At 51.5% G+C, this 20,169-nt stretch overlaps 1 protein-coding gene across 1 annotated transcript; it reads left to right on the top strand.

The window, feature by feature from the left end:
• Nucleotides 1-2,072: 2,072 nt before the first annotated feature.
• On the top strand, nucleotides 2,073-15,074 carry Asphd2 (aspartate beta-hydroxylase domain containing 2). Its single transcript, XM_063226023.1, has 4 exons — nucleotides 2,073-2,208; nucleotides 5,645-6,753; nucleotides 12,179-12,292; nucleotides 13,260-15,074. The coding sequence occupies exons 2-4, from the start codon at nucleotides 5,946-5,948 to the stop codon at nucleotides 13,367-13,369; spliced, it is 1,032 nt and encodes a 343-aa protein (XP_063082093.1). The 5' UTR covers nucleotides 2,073-2,208; nucleotides 5,645-5,945; the 3' UTR covers nucleotides 13,370-15,074.
• Nucleotides 15,075-20,169: the final 5,095 nt, after the last annotated feature.

The raw sequence follows: 20,169 nt of genomic DNA, 5'->3' as shown, positions 1-20,169 counted from the left end.
AGAACTTCTCTATGTTGCCACACAGAATGAAAGCAATGAAACTCTTACTTCTTAATGTGCTCACATTTTTTGCTGTGTTAACAAATACCAAACTGATGTGTGTAGTGATCATACCAGTGTCCTGAATGCACCAGTAGAGCCTTTTCTCCAGCCTACACACAGTCTTCCTGCTTGCTGCAACCTTGACGGAGAAACCCTCTTGCTGTGGGTCTCCGAGAGTCAGTGTGCAAGTGCTGGGAGTTGGGTGGCCTCCAGAGTGACAGAGATGGTGTAATGATAGGCTGTGCAGTGTCACAGTGGGTTGGAATGAGTGCCCCCGGACAAGAGCGAGGGGAGGGAGCTGCAGGTGGCAGCCAAGCTGAAAGCAGCAATTTAGATGCATTTGGTCTTCATCTCTGCTTCTCCATTAGCACAGTGACACCCAGAAGTCCCTCTGGAAGACCTGGCTACCCTTTTCTGGCAGAACTCACCTCCTAAGGTCACCCAAGCTTGACAGTGGTCTGGGTCATTTTCATTTTCAAGACTCCCAGCAAATTAAAAAAGTGAAATGGCCAGCAGGGTTAGCAAAGCTGTATGTATAATATGGCCTCTGAACAAATACATAGTTCTAACAAATACAGAGCAATGTAATTGCACTGGTCAAAGATAATGACAGGATTTACAAACAACATTAATTCATAATGTACTACAGATGGTACGGTCCAGGAATGGAACACACACTTAACAACCATCTGAAAAACAGCTTTCTTTTTCTAGTCTGCCATGATGGTGCTATAACCGAATGAAAAAGTACCTTCCGAGCAGGCTAACTTTGAGCAACTTTCCAAACGCGAAGCAGAACAAATGTCTTCCTGCCTTCTCCAACCTACCAAAGCTCCTCTACTGTGGGCAGACAGCCAAGGAAGAGGTCCTGTTCAAGCCTTTGTAGGTCCTGTGCCTGTGCTCACGACCCGCACTTAGAGCAAACTGGGTGCCTTTTATGGTTTCCCAATGTATGCGCTGTTGTTTTCTTTTAGTAAAATAAAGAGAAAAACTGTTGTTTTGCCTGTGGAGCTGTGAAAGGGGAGAGGTGTTAGAGACGATGTGAGTTTGAGGCAGGGAGGGGGCAGGCTCTAAGGCTACAGGTGGATTCTAGGGTACCACAATAGAAGGGAGTTCTTACACCAAGTGGATTCAGGTACCAGATTAAAAAGGTGGATCCTGAACCCAAATGAGGAGGTTTCTAGGCCACAACAAAGATGAATTCTGGAGCATGGAAACAGTAGGTTCTAGGATGGAAACAGATGGGTAGTAGGCAGGCCATCCCACTCCATGCTCCCAGAACCCACCCATGCACTGTTCCCTTGGAGTCCCTAACACACCCCAGAGCCACTCAACTCGTTTCCCACAGGCCGCTCCAGAGCCCCATCCCCACCGCCTCAGGTCCCCTATTGATACAGATATCCTGCCCTGCATTTTTCCTTCCTACCCTTCGGCTCGGCCCCAGCGGGTGACCAGAGGTAGACCTGACAGTGACAGGCGACGCCTGCGTCCTCAGAGCGACACTGGGACTCCCAGTGGGCATGGGCCACACTCGGGGCGCAGCCCGGAGGTAGGCACACGGGTCACAAAAACAAATGACTTTTCCGTGAGCCTGAGGACCCCGTTGGATTTGTGATTTCTTTCCAAGTGCCTTAGAAGTGTGGGTTGGTTGGATCAATCGATAAAGCAAAGAGGAAACTGAAAGACAGCAAAAAAGGAGGAAGCGCAGGAGTGGAGAGGCACAGGGAGGAAGACCCGGGGGGCGAAGGCAGCTGTGCGCGGGACCCGAGGATGCGCACAGGGCGCCATCTGCGCGTCCCAGGTCTGCGAGGAGGGGTGCACGCGCAACCCTGGGGACCCCTACTGGAGAGCGCAGCCCGGCCTCCGGTGCGCCGAGCGCAGGTGCTGGGTGGGGGTCCCGGCCCCGCCCGCCGCCGCCCCGCCCCCGCCGGGCCCGCGCGCGGCATTGTGGGAGTTGTGGTCCCCGCGGCTCCGCGGAGCGCAGCGCGGCGTCGGCACCGGCGGGCACCGGTTCGGCGCGGCTCGGCTCGGTCAGGCAGCGGTGGCGCGGGCCAGGCGGCGGCCGGGCGGGGCCTCCGCGGCTCGGGCAGGGGGCGTCTGCGCGTCCGCGCCCTCGGGCGGCGGCGTCGCCTGGGTCCCCGGAGTCGCCTGCGCGCCCAGGCGCAGGTGAGCGGCGTCTCTTGGGGGTGCCGGGCTGACGGGAGGGACGGGGCTGCGCGGGGGCCGGGCGGCTGCGGCCCGCGGAGGGTGCTCAAGACGCCTGCGTCCGCATCCCGGCCGGCTAGGGGCCGCGGGCCCAGCGCCCGCTACGTGCCGAGCGCCCCCGCCGGGGATACCGCGGCCGGAGCAGGCATCACCAACTACCTCCACCACCTCCTCCTCCTTTTTCTCTTCTTCCTCCTCCCCCTCCTGCTCCTCCTCCTCCTCTTCCTCCTCTTTTCACTTCCTCTCCTCCGCCTCCATCCTTTCCTCCTCCTCCTCTCTTCCTGGTCGCAGTCCCCTCCCCCACGACATCCCTTTCCCTGGAACTACCCTCCCTCTCCTGGCCTCAGCATCACCTACTTGCCATATTTCCCACTGGTGACCCACCTCCCCGTCCCACGAGTTATCTGTCACGCGCCATACACCTTCTTCCTTCATCCTTAGCTGATGGCTCACTTTTCCTGTCAACGCTCATCTTCCCGTTGTTCAGTCCTCCTAAACCCCTGGCCTCCCGGTAGTCACCATCTATGTCTACATTAACCTATCCTCTGCCCTCCCCTCTTTCCCACTCCAGAGCTGGTGGGTGCCGGGATCGCTTGCCAAGGCAGAGGAAGGTGAGCCCTCCCTACAGGAGAAAGGCTGGCCTCTGAGCAACTCTGTGGCTTCCTGCCCCTTGGGGTTGGGGGGGGTCCAGAGACTTGGCCTCACCCTGAGGGTGACCAGAGCTCTTTAGCACTGGACAGCCTCCTGGGCTGGTCATCAGAACACCGTTAACTGGGTCAGGTTGAAGCTGTCTCCCCAGGTGTTCATGGTCCTGAAGTTACATTGGATTGGACTTGAATTTGGACTCTTACTCCCCAGAGCCAACTGACCTTTAAGATCTGACTTTCCAATGTTATTAAAGCACAGCACAGCAAGATGTCCCCATGCCTGAAGGGGATAAAATTGAAACATGAAAATGAGTAGATGTGTGAAGAAGGCTGGAAGTTGTCGTGGTCCCTGAGATGAAGAACTTGGTGGGGGATGGGTGTAAATCGTTTTCCACTTCACTGGAGGTGGGTGGGAGGTCGTCATGGGGAGTGTTTAAGGGTTGTTGGAATCAGTGCTTAATAAAATAAAAAACCAGTCACTATCAACTTGAGGGTTTCTTTCATTGCCACAGATCAGCTATGAACTTGTAACTGCACCTCTGGGGCCAGAGATTTGCTGGCCACTTTGGCTGAAAGTGACTGGATGATATGAAAATTCTGAACTTGACCTGTGAGGAGGCTCTGAAACTGGGTTCAGGGCATTAGGATTTCAGACTGTCTTTCATTTAGGCCTAACCTTCAGGAGGGCTCGTGGCTGGCTTTGTACAGAACAATCTTCCCTGAACCAGAGGAAGGCAAGGGCTGGAGAACTTCTCTCATCATCTGCTTGGTTTCCTTGGTTGCATTTTGATGGACTTGAACTTGAGTGATTAGCAAGGTTGATGGGAACCAACACCTAACAGGTGCATGTAAAGTTACCACCGTGGCACTCTTGGAATATTTTAGAAAAAAAAGAGACACAGAGTTTAAGAGTTCCACTTAAGGGCTTGGCTCGGTGATGAGGAAATTCCTTTCCTAAAGTGGTTGTTATCACACTGATGAGAGTTTCACACTGAATTTCAGGAATCTTGAATTCTGTGTGGAAGACAGCACCAGACAACACACCTTGGATTTTCCTCCCTTTTCCTAAAGAGGAAACAGCTGCTAGTTTATAATAAAAGTAGGAGCAAACAAAGGGGAAGAAAGAGGCACTTAATATCCAGCAGGGCTCAGCCTCTCTTTCATGTGCATTTGAGAAGTAGCTTCTAACCTCCTCGCTCTGGTATTTTTCCTAGAAACATAAAAATCCCCATGAATATTCAGCATGTGTGTTTTTGACTACTAAACATTATAGTCAAGTGATTCTTTATTCAACCAAAACTGGGAAAAAGTCAGTAGGCAGTTAATGAGCACCGAAGGTTTCCCTTTTGTTTTTAGCTTAGCAAGTCTAGAGACAGAAAAATCGCTTGAAATGTGTGACACTGGGACTGTGCAGCACTTATCCTGAGCTGTTGGGATCAGTGTCTTGAGACACCTTGCTTTCTCCACCCACTTCAGTTTGCTGGCTAGTGTGCAGTGCCACAGGTTCTCACAGTGACCAGCACGCCCTGGGTGCTCATTCTATATCATCATAAGTGCTTTCCAGCCGTCACCTTTCACCTGCAGCCAGTGAGATGGATGTTAACCCTACTCAACATCTGAAGAACTGAGACTCAGAGCAGGGAAGTGACGTGCCCGTGATTGGCCTTAATCCTTTGTCCAGCCATCTCCAGTTTGGATTCATGACTTTTCTTCCATGCTGCAAGCAGTTTCCAGGACAGAGCAGTACCCAGGAAAGGGGAGGGTACAGTTTTCTTATTTGCTTAGTTGCCCTCACATTCCTGGCAGAGGAGAGAGTAAAAAATCAGGTTTCACAGTTGCGCTCCTGCAGCAGAGACCAAATGTACAAACTCGTAGTGGAACATAGGGCTCGCTCTTCCTGCTGAGTTGGAACAATCAGGATGGACACAGTTTCAGAGATGCTGGGAAACGTGGCTGGGTTCTCGGCCCTGACTGTTGGGCTCTGATTCACCTTTTTAGTTATCAGAGTAATTGAGGTGCTAGTTGCTGGCCTTGATCTGTGGCAAAACGGCAGGCAAAAGGACTTCTGCATGTGAGAAACCGAGTCAAACCTGGAAGGACTTCTCCTTCCGCGATTTAATTCTTGTGGCCCTTTGGGTGAGGCCAGCAGGCAGTCTCCAGCTGGATGGCAGAAAAAGCCCTGGGTCTGCCATGGTTTTGACCCCAAAGTACCCACCTCCTTTTTTAACTTGGTATTAGCTTAACTATTGTTAGAGGCATTCCAGATCAGATAAGAATGAGGTGTTTGAGAATAAAAAATAAATAGCATGTAATTTTAAAGACTTCTTTGCCATTTGTAAGATGCTTTTGAATCCAGCTTTCTTCTTGATAAAAGATACAACAGTGAAAGGAGAATAAGCATGTAAAACAGTACAGCAAACTACATAGATACAGAATTTGAAGACAGGTGAAGTTTTTGTCGCTGGCTGTGTGACTTGAGTACATTATGTGGCCTCTCGGCCTCATTTTTGTCATCTGGAAAATGGAGATAATAGCACCTCCTGTGGATGGCACGGTGTGGGTGAGGCTGCTGAAGTGGGCCAGCAGTCCTAATGCAGATGATGCGCTGCTGGCCTCTTGGGAAATGGGATAGTTTTAAAACTGAGGGAATATACAAGATTGCAAAGAGCACCCCATACCAAGAGCCTTCTGAAATGAGACCTTGAATATCTGTTGAGGCATAATATTTATGGCGTGTCTTCTTTTTCCAGGTTGAGACTTCTAAAGCACCCTTTCACAATGGGCAAACCTACTTGCTAATGGGACATCAGCCAGCTCCTTCACCTCACCTATAGTGACTTTTACAGAGTGGAGTGAACTGGTGACCCGGCCATCAGGCCTCATCATCCACCCATGGCACCTGTGGCAGGACACGAGGAACAGTGGCAGCCATGCCTCCCCCTGCTGTGGCCACCCCTTACCCCCTGCGCTAGCGTGCATGGTGTGGAGACCTGTGGGACCCCAGAAGACTGACTGACCTGCCTTCCTACCCTCAGTAACAAGCCCCACAAGATGTCGCTTGAGTGGCTAATGGCCTGGAGCTGGTCCCTGGACGGCTTGAGGGACTGCATTGCCAGCGGCATCCAGTCCGTGCGGGATTGTGACACCAGCGCCGTGGTCACTGTGGCCTGCCTACTGGTCCTGTTTGTGTGGTACTGCTACCACGTGGGCAGAGAGCAGCCACGACCCTATGTCTCTGTGAACTCGCTCATGCAGGGTGCAGACGCCAATGGGCTGCAGAACGGGTATGTGTACTGCCAGTCCCCTGAGTGCGTGCGCTGCACGCACAGTGAGGGGCTCAACCAGAAACTCTACCACAACCTGCAGGAGTACGCCAAGCGCTACTCGTGGTCTGGCATGGGCCGTATCCACAAGGGCATCCGCGAGCAGGGCCGCTACCTCAACAGCCGGCCTTCCATCCAGAAGCCGGAGGTCTTCTTCCTGCCCGACCTCCCCACCACACCGTACTTCCCGCGGGATGCACAGAAACATGATGTCGAGGTGCTGGAGCGGAACTTCCAGACCATTCTGTGTGAATTTGAGACCCTTTACAAAGCTTTCTCAAACTGCAGCCTCCCACAGGGCTGGAAAATGAACAGCACCCCCAGCGGGGAGTGGTTCACCTTTTACTTGGTCAATCAGGGCGTTTGCGTCCCCAGGAACTGCAGGAAGTGCCCACGGACGTACCGCTTGCTGGGAAGCCTTCGGACCTGTATTGGGAACAATGTTTTTGGGAATGCGTGCATCTCCGTGCTGAGCCCCGGGACTGTGATAACTGAGCACTACGGGCCCACGAATATCCGCATCCGGTGCCACTTAGGTAAGCTGCGGGTACGTGGTCCCTTGGCATGCACGTCCACATCTCAGCCCCACCGATGAAAAGGATGTGAACGCTGTGGAGCTCAGCCTTTGTTTCACTGTGGTTTTATTGAAAATTAATAATTATATGTAAACAATTTTGATAGCACAAATTGAGTCCCCAGTGAAAGCTCAGATTAGTATAAGCCTTTTTTTTTTTTTTTCCTAGGACTAAGGATTGAACCCAGGACCTTCACACCAAGCTATATCCCAGCCCTTTTTCATTTTTATTTTGAAACATGATCTTGGCAAAATTAGTTGCCACATTGCCTGAGATGGGTTCAAACTTTCGCTCTTCCTGCCTCAGCTTCCCAGAGGGCTGGGATTACAGATGTGGAAGTGCACAGCACATCAGACTTGTTTTTGGCAGTGCTGATGATGAAACCCAGGGCCTCGTGTATGTTAAACACACGCTGTACCGGCAAGCCCAGTCCCTGTCCCTAAATCTAATTTCTGATAGAAGCTCTGTAAACTCTTGTGATGATGAAAATGTTCTCTGCCTTTACCAGACCCAATATCATCCCACTAGCCTTGGGTGGCCATTCAGTGCTTGAGATATGGTTAGTATGGGGCTGGAGGCACATCTGTGGAAGAAAGCTTGTCTAGTATGTGCAAAGTCCTGGATTCTATTCCCAATGCTGGGGAAAAAAAGATTTGCAAAATATGGTTAGCACAACTGAGGGGCTAAAGTTCTGGCTTAAGTTACAGTGGTCACATGTGGCTCTGGAGCCAGAGGCTGTTACAAAGATCACTGAGGTCCAGATGACGTCCAGGATGCTGTGAAAGCTGCTTAGCACCTCTTGAGTCACCGAGGAGGAACTGATACTGGGTGTTAGGGATGTTTTATTCAGATTCTGGCAGTATTGGTAATACATATATTGTGTGTGGGTAGCAGAGGTTTTGCAAACAGCGTCTGCAGTTAGATCAGCTTTGTTTGTACCCTAGCCCTACCACCAGCTAGCTGTGTCACTTTGCCCAAGCTACTCACTCTCTGAGCCTCAGTTTCCTCACTTAGAAAGTGGAACTGGAAAGATTCTCCTACCCAGAGTTAGCCTGAGAATCAGTCCAGTCAGAGAGTGTGTGTTGAAAGCGATCACACAGAGCCTGGTACAGAGCCAGCCCTCAGTACAGGCTGGATCAAACAGCTCCGTAAATAGGGCAGTTAATCCTCCAGTGCCTGTGCTGCCTGGTGCCTGGGGCATGGAAGCAGAGGGCTGGCTCCTGGATGATAGCCTTGCTGGGGAGCATCCCAGACGAGAGCGTGTGGTGGCAGGCATGGCACCCAGTACTGCCTTTGGGGTCTGGCAGAGGGGACAGCAGGAGGTTCCCTATGTGGGCTGGAGTGGGGTCCATCAGTGTCATTTTGTAGTATTGTGGATAGAACCCAGGTCCTTAACAGAGGGGTACCCATAGGCCCAAGACAACTTTTTCTTCCTAAGCCAGAGGAAATCAGACTTATTTAGGTGGCTGTTTTGAAGAGCTGTGCATCTGAGCCATACCCCCAGTTCTTTTTATTTTGAGACAGGTTCTCAGTGAGTTGCCCAGGATGGCCTTGAGCTTGCAGTCCTCCTCCCTCAGCCTCCTGAGTGGCTGGAATTACAGGTGTGTGCCACCATGATGACTTCAGTGTGTTCTGCAGGGAGCCTCAGGGCTGCCAGGGAGCAATCAGAGCAGGGTACTCCAGGCCTCGCACCTCTGCTTTACCCACAGGGACCGTGCACCCCCACACCCTCTGTGCTCTGGGTGCAGATTCTGAGTAGGATGTGGTTTGCACAGAAGACTTTACTCCTTAAAAAGAGGAAGAGATAAGTAATGGGAACGATGAGAGCCACAGACATGGATATTTCGAGCCAGTGCAAGGCAGGCAAAGGGACAATGGCAGAGTCTGAATTCATGGTCAGCTGTGAGCCTGGACGGGTGACTGAAGTCTCTGGGACTTGGTGCCCGGGCTGCAAAGTGGAGACAGTACTTAGGGCACAGGGTTGCCGAGAGGGTTAGAGAAGTCAGGTTTTAAGCGGCTGCTTGCACAGCGCCTGATGTGTGACGCAATTCAGTCAGTAAAGAGTGTAAAAGATCATCTGTGCAACATGATCTGTGCCCTCAGGAGACAATGGAAGGTGAGCGGGCATGGGAAGTCACCAGACCTGAGTAAGGGTCCCATTTACCCCTGCTTATTCAGCGTACTTCGTGAAGCTTGCGATGTGGCACCTCCACTTCTCCATAAGCTGGAGAGAATCAGACCTATCTGGGGGCGGTTCTGAGGAGCGGAAGTGTTACGCGTGATGTACCTGGCAGGATGTTAATCTGAGTGGTGACCATGGTCAGTAAACCTCTTGAGAGGGCACTGGGGCATGCTCTGAGCAGCAGGTACACTCCAGGTGACAGAGTGGGTGTCTGGGTAGTGAGATGGCCCCAAAGGATGAGGGGTGTGGAGGAGCCAGGCCTTCCCTTGCGTCTTGTGGCAGCTGTGTCTAGGCTTTGCTGGTGTGGGCTGAGATTGGCTGATGGTGTGGCGAGTACAGGGAGCCTCAGTATTGGGCAAGAGACTTGGCAATGGGAAGTGATGCCTTTCATTTCAGAGGTTTTCCTTTATGTTTCTTTGTTCTTATTTTTTGTGGTGCTGGGGATAAAATCCAGGGGCCCCTGCATGCTAAACTGAGTTGCATCCCCAGGCCCTATATATTTTTTTTAAAGCTTCCAGAATGATGGAGAGGGAAAGATGCTTGAGGATCAGTGGGACAGAGTTCCAGGGGGAGAAACTCTAGGCTTTACTTCCCGTGTATTAATGTGCCTTTTGTATGTGTACACTGCAGGTTGTGTGTAAACACACCCACAGGGGCACTGGTCATGGCCTGTCATTCCCTTGGCCTGGCAAGTTAACTGCCAAGCCCAGTGCATGCTGTGTGTTGCCCACACAGCAAATATCCTTCCTGGAAGCTGTCCCACTGGGGTGTGGCTGCTGTTTTATGGCTAAGGCCAGCCCAGAGGTCAGGCTTTCTCAGAGTTTCCTGCTTTACATGACCAAAGCCTTGTTAATATGCACCCAGGAAGGAAGCAAAGCTGTGTTAGGCTCCCATGACCTTGTATGTTGACAGAGGAGGAGTCAAGACGAGGGCAGAGGCAGAGGCAACTTGAGATGAACCTGTCTGAGGGCAGAGGAGACACTTGCAGTCCCAGAGCTGTGCTCTCGAGATGCCAACTCCTCTTTTTCTGCTTCTTGCTGGGTTGTACAATCATTGATGGACTTGTCCCTGCGGACCATGGCAGTCCTGTTCATTCCTCACTTACCTGCTCCGTTGATTTGGTCCTCATCTGCCAAAGCCTTGCTATGAGCTGCCTCTGGAGGGGTTGTCCCCACTCCATGTGGAACTACAGGACAACTCCTGGCCCAGCTACCACCCGGCAGAGTACACGAGGCTGGGATATGCCCACTGCGCTGCCACAGACTCCCAGCAACCTCCTCTGAGACCTAGAACTCTCCAGGCATTGTCACTAGGGAGATAGATACCACATGAGTGTGCATTCATGTGCTTAGCAAATCCCAGCTCCACAAACAAAATCAGGTGCCCGTTTGTCTTTTCTGTAGATGTCAGGTTTCTAGGCAGTGAGGCTAGTGAAACCAGGATCAGCTTGAGTGTACCTGCCCCTTCCACGTGTTAGCTCCAGCCTCCTGCTGTGGGGGCCTCTGGAGGACAGAGCCCGTTTTCCATCCTTCTCCTTCATCCTTCAGGGACCAGTGGCAAGAAAGCAGTAAGCCATAAGCCATAAAGGAGCCTGGATGTATGGGGCCGTCCAAGGCTGTGTGTAGGGCTTGTCTCTATCCCAAGAGCTCCCAGGTACTCTGCTGGGGAAGTCTTGCTCATTACTGCTGGCTAAGCTGGTTGCTGGGCTTCCACAGTGATGGGCCATTGGCAGGCTGGGAGGATAAGGAAGACATTAGGGAGTCCAGCCAACAAGTCAGACCATTTCTCTTGCATGATGGCACATAGCAGTGAGTCATGTAGCAGCCCAGAGGACAGGTAGACTCGTTTTGAGACCCCCTGAGCTAGACTGTCCCTGCAAACAAGTCCTCAGTCCAAAAGGCCTTCTCTGCCCATGCTAGCCAGCAAGGGCACACACAAAGCAAATGTAGCTGGCAAGCCAAGTACCTTCATGCCCCTAACTCCGCCAGCTGCTGGTAACAGAAGCAAGAAGTCACGGTTTCAGGGTCGGATGGATGGTCTCAGCTTCTTTAGTGAGATGAGCTGTGGAGAGTTGAAACATGCTAACTCCATGAAATTCAGCAGTCAGTCCACTGCTAATAACCTGCAGCTAGTAGGCGTATCAGATGGACTGAGTGCCAGTGAAGACTAACTAGTAACTTAGAAGGTCTCATAACCTGCTCAGTTATCCTGTCTGAGATGATGGTATGATGTTGGAAAGGTGTTTATTCAGCATGAATCTGCACAGTCAGTCCTCAGTTATTGGTGACAAGCATGAAAGTCATGTAGCAGCCTTGGAATTAAGTAGACTAATGCAGTCACTTTACAGGTGACAGTGGGACTCCAGGAGGTTGAGTAACTTGCCCGAAGTCACACAAAGGGTCAGAGTCCAAAGGGCAGTCTGCTCAGGTGCGACCTTAGGGGTGTCCCTACAGTGGTGCCAAGGAGATTACGCTGAGTTGTCCATCGAGCCTCTAGATGTGTTTAATGGTAGGAACTGAAAGAGGCAAGCTCCACGTGAACCTGTGTTTTCAATCACAACAGAACCAACCCTAGAGATGGGTAAGTGATGGACAAGGCTAGTTCAAGCCTGACTCCCTTGATTTCCTGGGACCCAGGAGTTTCACAGATGGATCGTGAGCCTTGGCTGTGGCTTCGATCAAGGATGCCAATTCCTGGGATGAAGGAGCACACAGAAGCAGAGGTTTTTCCCAGAGGACTTTGGTGCTCAGCCTGCTGTCCTCATCCAGGGAGCTGCTAGGACAAATACCACAGACCAGGTGGCTTGTAAACCAGAGATGTATTTCGCACTGTTCTGAGGCCAGAAAGCCAAGGTCAAAGGGCTGACAAATTGGGCATCTGGTGAGGCTGAGGTCCAGCATCTGATTCATAGACAATACATTTTTGCTGTATCCTTGAGTAGCTGAGAGACATACTCCCTTGCACCCCTACCCTGTGGTGTCATCTCTTCCAAAAGCCCTGCCTCCTAACACTGTCAACCCAGAGCTTGGGATTTCAACATAGGAAGTACAGGGGCTCAGATGTTCAGAGCCTAGCACAGGCTCTCTGGGGATGAGCAGGAGGCCAGTGCTGTGAAAACTGAAAGCCTCCCCGACACAACCAGGCTTCACCTTCTGCCTGCCTGGATCCCACCAGCCTTCACTCTCTTTTCTCTTCTTCTACTAGGTCTGAAAACTCCAAGTGGCTGCGAGCTGGTGGTCGGGGGCGAGCCCCAGTGCTGGGCAGAAGGCCGTTGCCTCCTTTTTGATGATTCTTTCCTGCACACCGCATCCCATGGAGGTGGGCATCAGAATTCCCCATTCTTTTCTTTTCTTTTTTTTTAATCAGTAAACTTTAAGAAAAATTTTAGATTTCCAGAAAAAAACTGAGCAGAAAGTACCAAGTATGTGCTTTCCCATCACCCTCTCCCTAACACACACACACACACACACACACACACACACACACACACACAGTATTTCCCAGTCTGTGGTATTATAATTGATGAGCTGTATTGATATATTATCACTTGACATCCACAGTTTACATTAGGGTTCATTCTTGATGTTTTTCTTTCCGTGGGTTAGAACAGGTGTTTAAGGACATGTGTCTACCACACCAGAGCCATGCAGAGTAGTTTCCCTGCCATATTCCCTCCCATGCAACCATTGCTGGAACTAAACAGCTCATACTTACAACTTAAAGGAAGAGAGGTCTATTTGGCTCATGGTTTCAGATGTTTCAGTCCATGGTCAGCTGGCTGCAAGGCAGGAACACATGGTGGAAAGGTGCGTGCGGCAGAGCAAAGCTGCTCCCCTCCAGACAACCAGGAAGCAGAGAGCAGGGGAGCAGCCAGAGAGAGAGGAGAGGGCTGGAGATAAGCACACAGCCTGCACAGTAACGGTTCAGTGACATGCTTCCTCCTCCCTCCAGGACCCACCTCTTAAGAGCACAGTTAGCTATGAACTCATCCATGTATTAATGCCCTGTTAGGGTTCCCTTCAAAAAGCCCCACCTCGAAATATGTGAGCCCTTCGGGAGGAGACACTTCATATTTAAACCAATGATACTTGCTCAAAAAGTCTTCTGCACCCCACCAGCCCCTCCTCCCTCCCTCTCCCTGTTCCTTTCCCCCGACCTTTCTCAGAGCCTCATGAAGCCATATGAATGTTCCCACTCAGAGACGGGAGGTCTTCTGGTCTTCCAATCCATGCCCCCGTGCCAGGGTCAGGGCCTGCATGGACTGAACCTCTCCTCTCCCCTGCAGGTTTGGCGGAGGATGGCCCACGGGTGGTCTTCATGGTGGATCTGTGGCATCCCAACGTCGCAGCCGCTGAGCGGCAGGCTCTGGATTTCATCTTTGCCCCAGGACGATGAGGAAATTGCTTATGTGGGAGCTGGTGAGGGGCGAGGAGCCCAGGTGGCCATGGGATGGTCCAGCCACGCCTGAGCTTGGATTCCATGCTCAGAAACCTGTCTCAGTGGGACCCTCTCCTTGGGATTTCCTGTCATAGGATCCCTCTTCGCTTTGGTTACTGTAAATGGAAAATTTTCAGCTTGTATTTCCTTTGATTTTTTTCCCTTCCGATCATTAGCTCTTGAGATTCCTTTCTGGCCTACCAGTGTGTCCCTTTGACTCTATGATCAGAGACTCGGTGCCCCGGTTGGTCTTGTTCCATTGCGACTTGGTTTTTTTTTCAGTGTTCTGAAATAGAGTAACCAAACAGTTCCCTGTCTGAATGTCATCATGTAAACTTCTTGTGGTCATCTTCAAAGAAAAACACAGGCTGGAGAGCTGGAGAGCTGGAGAGCTTCACTTCTGATCCTGGCATCTAGGAGGCCTTCACTACCCCAGGCAGGGACCATCCATAGTCCATGTACGTGGCCAGTGGGGGAGGTGCTGCTGGACAATTTCAGAGGTGTTCCAGGATGGGCCCTGGGGAGGCTGTCACCATTGTTGTCTCGCTCCAGACTATTAGGTCCCAGCTTGCAAGAATGCAGGGCTGGGGTGACCAGAGGCCTTTCTGTAAATGTGCTTTCTAGCTAAGCTGAGGCCTGTGTCCTCAAGGGTCAGGTTGGGGCTCCCCCAAGTTGGCTATAGATGGGATCCATTTACCTCACCTCACTGCCTACAGAGCCAACTGCCACACTGGGCCCTGATGCCTGCTGTTCTAGCTGCTTTAAGTCCACAGAGGTGGAGGTTAGAGCACCGAGTGGTGGGGGCTGTGCTGGGCTAGGGCCTCATGATTGCCTAGTGATGTTCCAGAAACACTTTTCCATGGCAAACTGGAGTCCTGGGTCTGACCACCATATCTGACTTGCTTTGCAGTTCTGTCGCCTGATTTTCACTTACCTGTCTATAGGTAAATGCTCAGACCTTAGACTTGGAGACAGTGGAAGGGCCAGTCTGGGTCTTCCTCATTGCAGAAGGGTATGTACTTAGTGAGAGTAACCCAGACCAGTGTGTGTAAGGAGCCCTGGTTCCTGTGCTGGCGCTTTGATCTCTTATGAAGGACACTCAGATCTTATCCCAAAGGGAAGGGCCCCCAGAGGCCAGTTTGGGGCCCTGTGTCAAGGAAGCTGCCTCTTGTTTGTTGACATGAGTGTTGTTTCCCAGCCACATTAGTGATGCCTTTTGGAACAGTGTCCAGCCTCAGCTGTAACAAGCCTAGGCATGGATGGAGCTTACAGCTGTCACATGCACTGGGCTGGTGTTTCCACCCACATCTGCTGGGAAAGGCAGCTGTCAGAAGGAAACACCATCCAAAATATGCTAGGTTGTTATTGGCCTGTGCACAAAGAGATCACATCTGATTGAGTTTTAAAATGTCTGTGCAGATATGTTCCAGTAACCAGAAGACAGAAAATGGCAGAAATTTCAAACACACCTGAAGTCTTTGTGCTCATTAAGTCTCTTGTTAACAGAACCACTCAGGTGCATGACTTCTACACATAGCGACCGTTCTGCTCCATGTTTACAAAGCCAACACCCCATTCCCCCCAACCCCTTGGGACCTGGCTGCCACACTGAAGTGGCGCGATTGGGGAGCAGAAGATAAATAAAAGATCTTGCTGAAAACCAGAGTGATGTGGTAAAGTCATCTGTCAGAAAGAAGATGGGGCCTGTGAGTGTGTGGCCCTTGGTTGGTGAATCCTGTCAGAGACAGGTGGGCCACCACAACAGATGGTGGATGCCAAGTGTGCATCTAAAATAATGTGCATGTAGCAAGGGACCTGAGCTCATCTCTGAAATACCAAGGAGCCGCAGATAACAAGCAGGCAAAAATAGGACTTTAGCTTTGGGAATGCCAAGGATTTGAAACTCAGTGGCAGGAGTTCACTCCCCTGTGACCTTTGGCGAGTCCCTGACCTCAAGCCTGCTTCCTTCTCTGCAGAGACAGAACACGGCATGTAAGGGCACAGAATGGCAGTGGTGGCTCCCGTCAGTCACAGCAAAGACAGGATGGAGAAAGAGGCACAGGAAGCGTGGTTCCTTTCTTCCCTTTGTCTCAGAAGAAGGATTTCAGTGATGCTGGTGGCCAGGGACCCCAGCAGCAGCCTGGCTCCTGGCATTTTGCCCATCAGCTCTGTCCCTGCAGTAGTCCCAGCTGGGACGCTGACACAGGTGCAAGAAAAGAGCACCTCTCACTTGAGGCCGAGATGTTTCTCACCCTCCAGTGTGTGCACTGCCAACTAGGCAGTTGCTAAAGTAATTTACATGTCATGGCAAGGGAGGCTCAAGGTGACAAAGGGGAGTTAGCAGCTGTCCAGTGCAAATGGAAACCACTGTCTTCTACCCCAAGCCAGCCCACATGCCTATCAAGTGCCCCTTGTGCCCTTGCAGTCATGGCCAGCTCAGAACTTGATTTGCATACAGTTACTCCCAGGAGTCCTGACCCTAAACCTTTCCTCCCAGGCACCCATTTGTCATCTCCTCGAGTCATGCCTTGCCTGGGTTGTCTTTGGTGACAGTGGTTGATGTGTAACATTGAGTACCTTACTGCATTTAGTAGGGCAGAAGGGCCTCATCCATTGCTCCTTGTCAGGGAGTGTTTGAGAAATGCTGATGCCCAGGCCCTGCACCCAAAACATCTTCCTTCTGTTGTTATAGGACCAAGGCCCCAGCAAGAGTGTCTTTTGTAACTTATCTCCTGTTCTGATATGTAGCTGGGGTTGAGGGTGGCCGCTCTTGAGTAGCAAGGACATTAAAGGTTCCAGAAGTAGCCGGCTGGAGAGTGAGGCCCAGGCTGTGTCCCTTTGGGATGCCGGGAAGGCCCCCAAACGTGGCCTTCAGAGGAGATGCACTGTTTTTACCCCTTCTTGCTAACTGGACCCTGACAAACTTCCTGCAAGACTGCAGCGGCTCTGTGCTCTGTGCTTAGGTTTTAACTCAGCTCCATGCCTGGCTAGTCAGAGCCTCCCAAGCTCTTGGCCACCCCATCAGGTCAGAGCTGGGCACATGATTCACATTCTTAATCCTGGCACTGTTGAGGAGAGGCAACTTCTCACGGGGTGGCATTGGGGATCGAGTGGGGAGAAAACCTGAGCGTGAGCCACAGCGGCAACCAGGTCCCACTCTGGGCAGGTCATCTGGGTCCTGAATGCAGCTTTGCTAAAACCAGCTCTACCTCCGGGCTTTTCAGTGTCATGAGCCATAAACTCCCTTTTTTATTTTTAAGCCATGTTTGATTTCCCCCCTTTGTTGCCAAAAAGTCCTAATCCATTCTGAGTTCCATCTATAAGATGGGCTGGCCTCATGCCTCCTTTCATAGGCTTAAAGCAAGGTTTGGATAATTAGATAATATCTTGGCAGGTTCTGGGAGGATACGAGGCACCGTACGTATTTTTGGAATGTAAACTGGAGTAACAAAGCTAAGTACAAAATGTCGTTGGGATTTTTGTTGTTTTATTCTTGTGGTCCTGGTGATTGAACCCAGGGCTTCACATGTGCTAGGCAAGTGTTCCACCACTAAGCTACATTTAGTACCTTTTACTTTCTCCTGAGACAGAGTCTTGCTAAGTTGCCCAGGTAGGCCTTGAATTTGCGATCATCTTGCTTCAGCCTCCTGAGTAGCCAGGATTACAGGTGTGTGCCACTATGCCTCTCCAAAAGCAGTGTTCTTTTTTTTTTTTTTTTTTTTTTTGTCTTTTTTGAGATGGGGTCTCTCTATGCAGTTCAGGCTGGCCTTAAGCTCACTTTGTAGCCCAGGCTGGTCTCGAACTCACAACAATCCTCCCACCTCAGCCTCCCGAGTGCTGGGATTACAGGCGTGAGCCACCACACCCAGCTAAAAGCGCCATTCTTAAGGATGAGCTTGTCCGCTGCCAGCAAGCTTCCATAATGGCTGACTCTCACTAACCAGATGTAAACAAAAGGAAAAGGACAGAATCAGGCCACATAGTTTAGAGCTTCTGACAGATGGCAGTGAAAATACACAAGCAGATTGTAGCATTAGGTGACAGGAGGCAGCACACACAGGGACTGGATTACTTCCCGCCTCCTTCCTGGGTACACGTGTTGGTCCTGACTTCTGATTATCTGCCCTCCCCAACCCCGCCCCCAACAGGTGCATGCATGAGCCACTCCCTAAGTTCACAGTGAGTGCTTTTCTCAAGTACAGAGAGTGCTGTGTAGCCTGGTGGGGTCCTTTTCCATGTCAGTCCATTCAGTACCTGGGAACCATCGTGCACATTAACACACGACTGAAACCAGCTCAGAATCTGCTCATTGGGAACAAGGCTGTGTAGCCAGCTGGAGGGAGCTGGAACTGGAAGCCCTGTGCAGGCTTGCTTCTCGGTGCAATCGGGCTTTCACGCCCGTGGGTTCTACCACCACAGATCAAAAATATTTGGAAAGAAAACATGTCTGCACTGAACATGTAGACTTTTTTTTTACTATCATCATCCTCTAAACAGTACAGTACAGAAACATTTCCATAGCATTTACACTGTGAGAAGTAAGTAATCCCGAAAGGATTTAAAGTCTTTGGGAGAATGTGCACCATAAAGGTCTTAAGCAGCCTTGGATTTTAGTATCATGGGGCATCTGTCCCTGAAGACACCCAGGGACAACTATCTGCTGAGGTCTGGATACACATCAGCTTCATTCAGGTGTGCAGAGACCTCAAGGAAGCTGGCTGCCTTTGCCACAAATTTCTAGAACCCCTTTTCCTAAGTGCGACAAGAGGCCCCCCTGCATACCTCACTATCTCCCCTTTGCTTTAAAGAGGCCATTGAAGGTCTGAGAAATGAAGTGTCTGTTCCAGTTTCCACAACAGGAAGGAACAGAGCTGTGATATGGACCCAGCTCTGGCACTCAGGCCCCTGTGCCTTGCTGCTGTGGCTGGCACCAGCTGGGGAGGCTGGGAAGGGAGGGGGAAGGCAGCACCTCCAAGCAGCCGGCTTGTCTTGGCCCTCTGCCTTCTGGGCATCAGGCCGGGGAGCACTGTGCCCAGCCACCAGGAGCAGGGCTGCCACTGGGTGTGGACCTGAGTACATTTGGGCAGTCCAAAAACAGCCTCCGGCTTTCTGCTGCCTTCCAAAAGCAGCCTGGATTGGATTCTCAGCAGCAATAGCTCAGCTCCAGTTTGCACATTTGAAGGTGTCCTTTTATTCACCTTAAGGCCTTAGTAGCTCCCTCTAAAGCTCCCAAACTAAATGACTGTTGGGAAAAGGTACAGAGTATGGTCTTTTCCTAAGCTAGGATGACAGACTTTTTTACCCTCCATCTTGCCATCTCCTCAGAGAGGGGTCCTGTGGCTTTCAGAATGGAGAAGCAGAGCCAGGCACCGGTGCCTTCTTGTCCTGTTGCTCCCTGCCTAGGCCAAGCGAGCAGAGGAGGGCTGGGTTCGGGCGTGCGCGTGTCTGTGCATGGCTGTGTTGGGCAGGCAGTGTACACCTGCTGTGATTTCGCGGTGTCTGTCAGCTGTCGGTCTCCTGCTCTCTCCAGGAGCAGGAATCTCCTTGGCTCCTTTCCCACCTGTAGACAGTGCCTGTCACCAAGCACGTGCATCCTTGGCCACTCCCAACCCCACTGCCTCCCGTCTCAGATCTGCCTCAGGGCTAGCCCCGCCCAGCTTCAGGCCACTAACCCCGCTGCCTGGACAGCTACAGCCCATTAGTGCCTGCTCCTCTCTCTCACTCGCTCGCTCGCTGCTTCTCCTCTGGCAAAATCTGGGGACTCTTGCTGAGAACAGGCAAGTCATCCTGCATAGCCTCCCCTTCGCCTGGCATCTCTGCAGACCTCAACCTCAAGAGTCTTCACCTCTTCTGCTGCTCACTGGCGCTCCGTGCTGCACTCCTGAAGAGGAGGGTGCAGTACCAGGGCCGACATCAAGTTTGCAGGTGGGTGCATTAGTTTCCTAGGCTGCTGTAACTAATTACTTAAAATGGTGGCTTAAAGCAACAAAATCCATTCTCTCACAGTTCTGGAGACTCAAAGTACAAGGTCAGCTTTACTGAACCTACCATTGCACATGTCCTCTGCAGGTTCCAGGACAGAATCCATTCCTTGTTTTTTCCAGCATCTAGTAGCCTTGGGCTTCTGGGCTTGTGTCCCTTCGATCTCTGCCTTCCTGTTCACATGGCCTTCTCTGGGGGACACAACTCCTTTGGCATTGCCCATGGAAACACACTGTGATGGCATCGATGGCTGGGCTGGATAATCTAAGATAATCCTCCACCTCCATCCCAGTGCACAGACTTTACCACACCAGGTGGTATTCTCAGGTGCACGACTGGGCACCTGATATCTTTGGGGACCACTGCTGAGCCTGTTCCCTTGAGCCTGTGGCCTGCTGCAAGAAGGCCCACACCAGTGGAAGTGTCTGTACTGACCTCTTTAGGGTCACCAGGGTAACTGCGTGAATTGGGAGGGACAGTTCAGCCACACTGGAAAGGAGCATGCACAGGTAAAATGCAGAGATGCCCACACAGGTGACTGCAACGTGACCTCAGTCTCCACTTGGCAGTGGTAGCAAGTGGTAGTGGCAGCCACTACTCATGGCTTCCACTGCCAAGGTGACAAGAGCAGATGATGCCTAGATGCCTCCCTCGGGGGTAGAAGACAGACTGATTGGGCTGCTTCTCTTGGGATCAGAGGTTCTTTCCCAGTGGGAGTCTGACAGGGACTATTAATCTCTCCCAGGAACGTGATCCTTGCTGTTCACGGGTGACAG

This window comes from Cavia porcellus, unplaced genomic scaffold (assembly GCF_034190915.1).
Source record: "Cavia porcellus strain 051 isolate PalLab524CR breed Dunkin Hartley unplaced genomic scaffold, mCavPor4.1 scaffold_16, whole genome shotgun sequence".
Taxonomy (NCBI): Eukaryota; Metazoa; Chordata; class Mammalia; order Rodentia; family Caviidae; genus Cavia; species Cavia porcellus.
Note: the sequence above shows the minus strand (reverse complement) of the source record. Positions and strands in the feature narration are given on the sequence as shown.